This window comes from Cebidichthys violaceus, unplaced genomic scaffold (assembly GCF_023349555.1).
Source record: "Cebidichthys violaceus isolate CVI_PGR_0920_01 unplaced genomic scaffold, fCebVio1.0.p SCAF_62, whole genome shotgun sequence".
Lineage (NCBI taxonomy): Eukaryota > Metazoa > Chordata > Actinopteri > Perciformes > Stichaeidae > Cebidichthys > Cebidichthys violaceus.
In genome coordinates, this window is record NW_027176839.1 from 995,001 (window position 1) to 1,006,054 (window position 11,054).

General features: G+C 39.8%; 2 protein-coding genes across 2 annotated transcripts in view; both read left to right on the top strand.

The window, feature by feature from the left end:
- The window catches only part of LOC137890172 (multiple epidermal growth factor-like domains protein 9), a 43,205-nt gene extending 41,693 nt beyond the window's left edge, over nucleotides 1–1,512 (top strand). The window contains exon 6 of the mRNA XM_068734305.1: nucleotides 1–1,512. This exon is cut by the window's left edge and continues 544 nt beyond it. The gene's annotated coding sequence lies outside the window, so the exon portion shown is untranslated.
- Nucleotides 1,513–3,385: 1,873 nt separating this feature from the next.
- Nucleotides 3,386–9,301, top strand: LOC137890168 (lymphotoxin-alpha-like). The gene is made up of 4 exons (XM_068734302.1): nucleotides 3,386–3,755; nucleotides 5,112–5,142; nucleotides 5,247–5,306; nucleotides 6,895–9,301. The coding sequence occupies exons 1-4, from the start codon at nucleotides 3,537–3,539 to the stop codon at nucleotides 7,311–7,313; spliced, it is 729 nt and encodes a 242-aa protein (XP_068590403.1). The 5' UTR covers nucleotides 3,386–3,536; the 3' UTR covers nucleotides 7,314–9,301.
- The last annotated feature ends 1,753 nt before the right edge of the window (nucleotides 9,302–11,054 follow it).

An 11,054-nucleotide genomic window follows, 5' to 3' on the forward strand; every position in this document is an offset into this window, starting at 1 on the left:
AACTTTACCGATGACACAAAGCTGCTGGAAAGTACCAAATCCAAAGCTCCTTCATGTATGCCTGCTTGTTGTTACCCCGCTGGTCCGCGGCACTTCACAACAGAGTGAGATCTAGCAGATTCGATCAAAGATATGGAAAAGAGATGCAGAGTTTCCACTTGAAACGTGTTCCCTGTTTGATATGATTTAGTGTGGAATGGGTGATCAGTGAAAAGGGTCCAAAGAAAAACAGTGTTTGGTTGAGTTGTGGCTGCAGAGAGCACTGGTGTGCAGATCAGTTAGGTAATTGGCATGGCGTAACGCCTGTTGGTTGAAACAATGATCCTGACACTGGTTAGAGGACTTACAGGAGCCAAGCATTTCAGATATTTTTTTAAATGGACTCTTGACTGTTTAAGTTATAACTGGATCACATGAACAGTGATCTAAAACTGAGACAATGATTGTTATTTAATTAATTTTTATTCTGTTCTTATTTATTGGTTGACGTTTCATTCTTGGGAGAAATGCTGCACATGTACGGTGTGTTTATTCATGGTGTTTGATCTTATGTGCTGTTGAATGGTAATTTGAATTGCCCAATATGTTTCCATGTATAGTTTGTGTGTTTCGGAGAGAATCATGGGGGAAGATGAAGGGTGCTGGCACAGAGCATTTTAATGACCTCATCTTTTGTTTATAGCTTCCTGTCTTTTGTTAAAGTGTGCCAGCTCACCTGCGTATCTACGAGGAGTGTTTCTTTTGACGCAACTGCCGTTTAAAATGTCTTCGCCACCTAGCACATGGTAGTGACTCAGGCTGGGCTCACATAAACCACCATAATCTGCTTGGGATCTTATCTGCTCTTTGCTACCAGCCTCGACAAAAAGTTGAACAAAGCATTTGAAAAATGTTTCACATTTATGTAGATGCGAGTTCTGTGTTTAAAACATAAACAGTATTCTAGTATTCATACTGTTGTTTTGGAGTGAAACCAGCCTGCACATGGTCCTCATCCGACTGGTCATTGTTATCACCTACAATCCAGTTACATCAGCTGAAATGGCAAGCGGCTTTAAAGTTGATGTGCTTCAACGCGTCACACCCGATCCTGGACACAGGTCCCATGTTTTCTGTGTTGTTTAGGCTACCATTGGTTGGGTGCACTTCATTTTACCACGGATATGAGTAAAGCTAATTACTGAACTAACTCCTCAGGTACTGGCTCTTTCCCTAATGTGATCACTGTAAATATGATTATTGTACAGATGAATGTGAATAGTAGCACTATTATTGTACAGGTAGAATACTGTGTGTACACTGTCACTCAACAAGCTCCCACCTTTCACTCTCCAGGGTGTGATTCTGATCCACAGCTTTTTGTATTTTTATTTCTTTTTCTCAGTAAACTTTGCCATATACGCAGCTGCGGGACTAACATGCATCCCTAGAACTCAAAACAAAGAATAAAATTATGTAAATAATACCCCAAAATCAGAGGTCAACTCTCAAATAAAAATGGTTTTAACTGTTGTCTTTGTGTTTCTCACTTCCAAACCATAAATCACTGCCACATTTTAAAGTTCCCCTCCAGATACTAATACTAATGTAAAAAATACTCTGCTCAGAATAATAATAATACAAGTCTGATGTGGGGGGTTTTTCAACGTAAAAAGTTCAATCTTGGACCTTGATAACTTCGAGTTAGATGTGATGTCACAAATCCTGCTGGATAGCAGACTTCTAGGGTCCAACTCTGCACATACATCATTCTGTACGGTGAAGCTCACACATGCAAGTAACAATAAGCGAAACACATTTTAATGATCAATGATGTATTAATTATTCTGCCTCACCTATTGGATCTGCAGATGACTCATTTATACCGTGTTACCTCTCTTTTTTGCATTTGCTGCAGCAGTGTGAGCACTGCTAATGCCTCTGAAACATCCTGGCTGTTACACTTCCCTCGATCTCCCATTCAGAGTGCAGCTGCTGTGTTTTTTTAATGCATTTTTTGTTTAGATACCTGAAAAAGGTCTGTGTTTAACATATGCTTAAGATACTTTAACCTTTTGTTCTACGATATAAAATAGGTCAGTAAATAGCTCACCCAACTGCAGTCTGCTCCATCCACCGATTGACGCCTGCCGATCTCGTAACGCACAAACGCACTCTTGTTGCTGTACATGCAGTGATGAAAAAGGAGGGATCTTTAACACTTTTCTTATTAATATTTATGGCAATTTCTGTTTCCAAAGTGGTCTGAATTATCTGGCCACTTGCACAACTATGCTGGAGGAATATTTGCTAATTTTACTATTTTTTTTGGGACTTGCCAAGAAGTCATGTGAATTTGAGAATGACAGGTGTTATAGAAGTGGACACTTCTTTCTACATAATGTAAATTGATTTTATAGAGATGCATTAATACATTTTATTTAAAATATAAGAAAAAAAAGATCAGTCATAAATGCCCTGTATGACTTGAAGAGACCGGCTGATAATTTCTTTTCAAAAGCCCAGAATCTTTTATTTTTTTTTAAATATCTCAAACTTTGTGTCATATGGGTCTATGTCCGCCCTAACGTTCTCATGGGAGGTTGTTCTATGTACCACTACCACTACTACTACTACTACTATGCTACAGAAATCTAATCTAATCGAGTAAATGTTCTTCTGTTGACCTGATATTCAGTTCAGAGTATTGAAGACTACAGTTACAAAACATTGTTGGGGATCCTCGATTCAAGATCAGTAATGCTGTAGGTAATTCCTACCTATGTACTGTATGTAATGTAACTTCAAAATAGTAACATCAGACATCTGTAGCCCCCTTTTAGGAGGTAGGAGTGAAAATGAGTCCTCAACATTTGTTGTGTTATGGTTTTAGAATGATGAACTCCCCCAAAAAAATCTTTAACAGGGAGAAAAGAGGAAGAAACCTTAGAGAGCAACAGAGGAGGATCCTCCATCAGGATGGACAGAAGTGTGATAGATTTCATGTGTACAGAATTAACAACATTTCAGAGTTACAACACATTCAATGCATATGACAGAACCACGCAGGAGGCAAGATCATGGCCCAGGTATAACCAGGATCCACGGAAAAACCTGCGGAAAAAAATAGTCAGCCCTGTCTCCTAAAAATGATGTTACCATTCAACAAAACCACCAGAAGGGAAACATATTTCGTCGTGGATTTGTTTTTGATGTAACACAAATGAGAAGATCACAGGATCTTCACCCCAGGAGACTGCTGTGAATGGAGGTAAAAAGGTGTGAACTGTTTGCAGCGTCTGATCTGCCTTTACAGACAAAAATTAATCCGAAACCTATTCGAGTGGGAGTATGAAGGTGTGTTCACCATAATCCTGTAGTGTTTGTAGCCTCCGGAAAGGTAACCTCACAAAGAGGAAGTTCGTGTTTGGGTCACAACACTGAGTGAAACTCGGTAAAATACTTCTACCAATGCACTGGATTTCACGTGGGCGACACCACGCTCATAAATAGAGATGGAAGCCGGCGGCTGATCCGTCAACCGGGACACCGTCTGCATGGAGGAAGAGGGCTGCTACAGCTGCTGCTGCAGCGGAGGGGAAGCAGGACTACACCGGCAGGACGTGTTGATAGAACTTCTCCGCCAGAAAGAGACGCGACATCGGCGAACGGCTCAGCTTTTAGCCGTAGCGCTCATACTGCTGCTTTCGGGAGCTCTGGCTCTGCTCGTCCCGGTTGTGTTCGGAGGGCGAGGCCAGCAGCGAGCGAACAGCCAGGTAACTCTGAACGTTCCATACCTGAACCATGCTTCAGCTAACAGGCGCTGCTGGGACTAGTGTTGTTTAGGAATTACTGACGTTTCTGTCCAATCATAAATGACTAGTTTATTTAAGTAACACAAAGGTATCTATATCTTTTGAATGTTCTACTCTTAATGAAAAATGTCATGCTAATAATAACGTTGGGATATTTTGACCGTAGTTCTAATTCTATACGCTTTATAAATAGGTCAATGTGCATTTCATGTTGGAGTGTTTGCCAAAGTTGCCAAGTCAACTAAAATAAGCCGTAGGCTCGTTTATAACGTTTCTTTTTCAGCGCCTGCGCATTATAGCAAAGTAGGTGGTCCCGCCGCTATATTTCCTACTGGCCGTGTTAAGTCAATGACCACAGTCTGCATGCTAACTCATGTAGTCTACCAATGCCCTCAACCAATCATGCTAAAATAGACACTCAGATTACAGTAACATTCTCTAACAGTAACAAATAATAGTTTCAGAAAGAAAACGCAATTAGCATTTTTATCACAACTGTCCACTTTTTTCTTTTCAGCAAACTATGTGTAAATTCCATTCTCACATTTCTTGCCTAAAGGCCACAGGGGAAAATCTAAAAAATTAAATCTCTATTCATAAAGTCTCTATTACATCGGATTGGCTGTGTATTTGCTGTCTTGTACATGACATAACTTGCAACTGAAGGACTTGAATCACTCACTCTAGACGGGCCTTCTGTGCGGAGTTTGCATGTTTGAAAGATCCCCCTGTGTCAGCGTGGGTTCTCTCCGGCTTCCTCCCACAGTCCAAAGACATACAGCTTTGTTTAATCTGCCCTGCAATGGTCTGGCGGTGAACCCTGCCTTCACCAAAATGTCAGCTGGGATCAGCTCCAGCCCGAAGAGGATCATGATCATATTTGATAAATACATGATTTCATCACGATATGATTTAATTAAAAGATTAATTATCATATTGAAATATTGCCCAGCCCTAGGGTGAAGTCAATCGGATGAATGGTTGTGGAGAGAATCAAAGGACAGACAAAATGATGCCTCATCATGTAGCCTTTTGTGTGCTCTGATAATGGACCTAGAGAAAGTTTCTTTATTACTTAGAACCACGTCATGTCTCAGGCACAGCTTGTGTTTACTGAGCAGTATCATTTACTGTATGTTTAAATCCTTTGTTTTCATAAATATTGTCATATAATAATATTATAATACTACTGTTCTGCTACTACAATGTCTTAGCAACATTTAAATGAACTGTGTTAAAATATTGTAATATACTGTATAATTAGCAATAGCAGTTGGGGTCAGTTCTTATTTTATAATTGTGTTTGTTTCCTTACAGCCGATGATGCAGCCTTACAAGCATTCATCAGGTAAACATCTTGTTCAATGTTCTATGTTGATTTCTGGTCAGGAAAGATAAAAGGTGCAAATCATCCATCGACGTGTTGAACAACACTTTTAATCTCTCTTGTAGGGGTCAGCGTCGAACAGCAGCAACAGAAAGACTTCAAGAATCCAAGTGCCATGCTAACAGGTAAACCATGGAGCCAGGTCACTGTTCTTTCCTAGAGAGTTACTAATGGTTCCTCACTGCGGTTACACCGGCTAACCTATACATGCCAATTATGACTTCATTAGAATAAGAACAACAGTTGTGCGGTAAACACATGCAAACAGTTTTAACATATACAACATAGATTGCAGTAGTCTATAAAACTTTTGTTGGTGTTACATAACATATAAACTATATGAATTTAGAAATCATAATACTGTAATATGAACTTTGTAATTCTACTATAGAGACTGTACTAAGCATGTTTTGCTTTTCACCAAAAGCTGATAAACAGAGGCAGTATTGGGGCAAACAAAGCAGACAGATCATAATAGTAAGACAGTAAGCGATAGTGAAGGAGTGACTAGAATGGTAGAGCTGGAGGAAGAAAGGTAGAAGCACTTTATGGGTTGCATCTTGCAGAACTTGGGTTCTGAAAGTCCCTGGTTTAGACAGCTGCGATGGATTCACTTATATCAAGAGTGTCTGCAGGTTTTCATTTGAACCAACATTCTGCCACCTTCTATGTGAATGACTAATCAGAGCAGATGGTAAATGTAGTATTTCCCAGTAGGTTCTATAACGACATTGAAAGCTGGTCTCTGCTGTCTGTGCTTTTATATACCAGGATGCAGAAAGAAAAATACAACTGTATACCTTCTGAATTTAAGTTTCTTTCTTACACTTCAACAAAGTCAAGCTTAATTGGCTTGTTAACTCATCGTAAAACACACCTCATTCTAACCGGACAGAAACAAATTAAAAGTCACAAAACCTGTTTTGGTTAGTCTATCCACTTTTCAGTAAAAATAAATCTGTAATTCACCAAGTAAGGTGTTAAAATATGGCCTGTCTACACACTGTTTTTCCGCTGCTGTATCGCTCTCTCTCTGTAAAACTTTTATGCATTGCAACACACATGCATCTAGCTCTCTTGGGGTTGTCATCGATGACAGTATCCAACAAAACAAAAACTGCCCACTTTGATATTCATTACAGCAGAATCATTCTGTTTCTGTTGGCCTAGGAGGGCAATTTGAGCAAAGTCAGTGTTTGATCTCAGCAGGTCAGATTCTGGAGGTTCCCCGCTGCAGCTACAGCCTAAAGCCGCCTCTCTATAGCTCAATACTGCTGAACTTAGAAGTCAGCCACAAAACTGTAAAATCTACAAAAATCTTCATCCATGACTTAGTCTGCACTCATATTTTTGGGATTCCAATTTCGGTGTTGGAAAAGTAACACGAGCAAAGAGAAACAAGCAAGTGTTTGAGCGGCATTGCACCCCACAGCTACCAAAGCTGAAATAGCACACTGTAGTTCTTCCTCCCACCATCGCTGTCACTGGATGAAGGAAGAACAAAAGATTTTGCAGCTGCACCCCAGAAACATTGAGAACATGGGCAAGAAGAGCCATTTTCACACTTTATCCCTAACTCAGATAGATAGAGATAAGGTTGAAAATAAACCCTGCCTTTCCCTTAAAAAATGTGACAAATTTCATGTTATGTAGAAATGATATGGAAGCAGGAACACTTCTAACCTTATTTTATCCCTCTGCTCTCATCCTTAGCTCCTAAAGGCGATAACGTTATTGGGAAATATCTTGAATGGGAGAGTGAGGATGGAAATGCTTTCTGTCATGGAGGTTTCAATTACTCCAGTGGGAACCTTTCCGTGCCCAGGAACGGTATCTACAGAGTCTTCCTGCAGATCACTTATGAGAGCAAGGACAACCTTAAGTGTGATGATGAGCTGAGACTCACCAACTCTGTGTTTCTTATCTGGGATGCCTACAATATCAATGTGCCTCTCCTGTCTTCAGTGGACTCGGTGAGTTGCAGTATGGAACAGTGGAGTAAAACCCTCTACACGGCCGGCTTGTTCTCCCTAGAGGCTAACGGCCGACTACGCGTGAAGTCATCCCACCCGGACCTTATTGTGAAGTCAGAATACAAGGTGTTCTTCGGTGCTGAACTTCTGCCTCAGTAGTCAGCTAGAATCCCCTGATTCTGATCTTGAATTTGTTTGCAAGTTCAACTCCATGGAAATTTGAGGGTAGTTCCCATTGTAGTTTTATGGTTTCCTTTAACTATTACGGCTCATGAAAAATCTAAACCCACTGTTGAATTAGCAACATTACTTGTATCTGCTCGACTATAGGTTTGCTTTATCTCATTGAAGTTATAAGCTGCTTAGTTTTTATGTCGTTATTATCAGCTCACAGAGACATACTAATGGCTTAAAGCTTAAAGGCAATATTGGAGAAACCTAAGAGTACACTAGATTTTGAAAGTGTCCAATGTAAAAACCCAGCCCAGTGTTGCAAACTGTTTTCCAATGAAGGTAGCTAGCAGTACTAGCCCCAAAAGTCGCTAAATCTAGCAAGATTATTGCCAAGTCGGCAATACTGACACCTCCCTCGAAAGCCCCTCCCCCCAAATTATCATTATGAACATCAACAACTAACATTACATTACAGTCATTTAGCAGACTTTTTCATAGCAATTTTGTGGTTACGTGTCTTGCTCAAGGACACCTCGACATGTGACTAGCGGAGCCGGAGATCGAACCGCCGATCCTCTGATTGAAGGACGGCCCTGCTCTCCACTTAGCCACAGTCGCCCACTAACCACTAACATAGCTATTAGTAATACTCACAGCTGTCAAGCTAGCAGCTTGTGGAGATCTCTGGTGACGTGCACGGGCAAGTGCTACTTGCCAAACTCGAGACCTAAAAAAGGGGTAGTATTTCAAAACCAAAGTGGGGGGTCTCAAAAGTTTGAGTTTTAGGGTGCTTTTCATAGACAGTATAAAATATGGACCAAGTCTCCGTGACGTCATCCATAGGTTTCTGAAGAGTCATTGAGAAGCTAAAGTGGGTGTCTCCGACTGTCGCCATCTTGGCAGTGACAACTCATGGCTAATCCAAAAAAGGGCAAGGAGATGAATTGTCAGTGGAGCTGAGGCGGCCCAGGTGACACAGCAGGGCAGACTATAGCAGCTAGCTACCTGGTACGGCACCCACCTGTCACTCAAAGAGGCCAAGCCCTCAAATTAAGCCTAACTTTAAGCCTTTATGTAATTTAAACAGGTGAGTTACATAGAAATTCACCTCGTACAGTTCTACACTTCTAACATGGGGGTCTATGGGGATTGACTTGCTTTTGGAGCCAGCCTCAAGTGGCCATTTGAAGATCTGCAGTTGTAGGCACTTCCGAGTTGGCTTCATTTAGCCGCTTGGTGCTTTCACACTTGTAGATGTATTCATTCGGTCTGGACCAAGAGACAAAAATTATACATTTTAGTTCTGGTCTGGTTCCAGTTCACACTGACGTTTTACAAGCAAACCAAGAGGAGTAAACATGACGTTATACAGACTGACAAGTGACTTGTCGATTGGACAGTTTTAGCAATAGTCATCCTGCATCATCAGGACCCACGTAGGGAATTATTAGTATTATTAGAGTCCAACTGGATGTTATGCATTTGACAAAAGCTCCCAGTTGACTGGTGCGAACGTCGGGGAGTGCACAGACTGGATAGCTGTTTCACACTTTTTAATGGACTTAATTAACTGACCAAGTACACAGAGTTGGATATAGGCATAGAAGTTTTAACAGCTTTTAGTCCGGGAAAAGACCTTTGCTGACAAGCAATCATGTACGTGTTGATTTGCATAAATAGATGATATACTGACATGAACCTGTGTGAATCTCTGACATAAGCTAATATTATATCAGTTTTCATGCATTCATTTTTTGCCCCTGCTTGAGTATTTCTTTTAGACACAACGTGAGACACCACTGTGATCTTAAACTATTATTTGACTTTTCGTTGCATTGAGCAAAGCCCAATGGGCGTCCTGAACCCAGTGATGAGCGCAGCTCAAAGCGGTTGTGTCCATGGTTGTGTCGCAATTATGGATGTATAAAGGAAAATATAAAGGATTTATTGGTGTAGCTGTATTGTTATCCGGATGGAATATATATATATATATATATATATATATATATATATATATATATAAGGAAGGCTTGAAGAGTAAACAGTGCAGTTACCGGCAGACGCACAAGCCCATTCCACCTAATTACTTTTTTTATAGTTTGAACATGTTATGGTTTATTTAGTAATAAAGAGATAAAATGCAGAACTACTTTCGCCACTGTAACTAGATTAAAGTAGATGCAATGTGCGAACTAGCACAGTACGATCAGCTCTGTCTGAAAGGTGAGGTCACAACTGGCTGCATGTCTGACTTGAGATGCTTGAGCAATGTCAGAATAGTTGCTGTAGATCTGCTGATGGATTTAAAAGGGATCATTACACTACTGCTGTATTGATGAATTTGGCTTCTGTGCCCGATGTAAGCTGACATATGGAAATGGATTTCTCTGTTATTTATCACATGCAAGGTGCTGTTGATCAAGTATGCTTACATAGGCACATTTAACAAGGGTAAAGATGTGTTTTTGATTAATCATTTAGTTCATTGGTTCATTGGCACTGTGTACTCTAAGTTGGTGCTATGCAAATTGACATTTTCCTGCTTTGACAGACATATTATTTGTGATCATTCATGTTTGTATGTGTGTTGTAAAAGAGAAGTTAAAAATAAAAACGTAAATGACAAAACACCAATCTTTTTCCTTCATTGGGATGTTTTTGATTTTTCTTGAGACATCTCCCAAATGCTTCTCTCACTAGCTCAATAACTCAATTTGGGGATTTTTGCCGCCCTCAGGCTCTGTAACGAATGAATAAAGGAATATTTCTGTAACAATGAGTGGAGATTGTTTCTTCCCAAAAGCCAAACGGCTCTAGAGTTAAAGGAGAAGCGACACATGAGTCTGAGAAACTGGGAAATATATTGTATGGCTTCCTAATGTTCTTGTCCTGACAAAGCTGTGAACAAACACAGAGGGATGATTTATTGTTTAGTAGCACCTGCTGTGAAATAACCGTTGTCATTATAATCATAAATCACTGTGACTCATCAACCTGGTTACAACCATAATATTGTTGTAGAATGGCTTCCTTTAGGCATGCCATGAGCATTTAGTCATCAACATATTCATGTGGCATAAGGTTTGGAATGTTGCTCTTACTTTGCTCTCCCTATTCTGGTTGCTGATTAACCATTGTCTTAGTCATAGGATGTTCCTCAGGATATTTCAATACTTCAGGAAGTTTTGTCAATTTAGAGTGATTTACAGTAATATTACGTGTCTTTGTTTTCATTACATTACATTGCTCTGGATACGTTAAACCCTTGAGGAATAAATAAAGATTTGGTTTAAAATAATTTCTCGAATGAATATTAATATAATTTATATTTAAACCTAATCTAATTTTCTGAATTAATTATTTATGGTATTATTATCATTGAGATATCTGGTTATGTTGTTTCTTACACTGTGGTTGTCCATGAGAGGGCACTTCACTGAGATTTTTTTAAATGTCCACTGGATCATGACCCTTGTCCATTGATGGACTAAGGAAAAGTAAAAAAATAAATCTTAACTTCTATGGAGAGGCTACTATTCTGATCAACTTAAATGAGACTTTGTTAATCATAATTAATAATGTTAAGGTTTTCTTCTGATGGCAGGAACATCTCATTTAGGTGTGTCTAAAGCTTCAAGAAAAAGGTTTTTGAACATAAGCATGGCATTACATGTTTCTGATTGGCTGGCATTAAAGGACACTCCAGCAATTTAATATTGCACTTCC

What these genes read in the sequence shown, in the direction of transcription:
- LOC137890168 (XM_068734302.1), top strand. Translation starts at nt 3,537, where the DNA reads ATGGAGGAAGAGGGCTGCTACAGCTGCTGCTGCAGCGGAGGGGAAGCA. An exon ending in GCCTTACAAGCATTCATCAG is followed by an intron (nt 5,143 to 5,246) that starts GTAAACATCTTG and finishes TCTCTCTTGTAG; the next exon opens with GGGTCAGCGTCGAACAGCAG. An exon ending in TCCAAGTGCCATGCTAACAG is followed by an intron (nt 5,307 to 6,894) that starts GTAAACCATGGA and finishes TCTCATCCTTAG; the next exon opens with CTCCTAAAGGCGATAACGTT.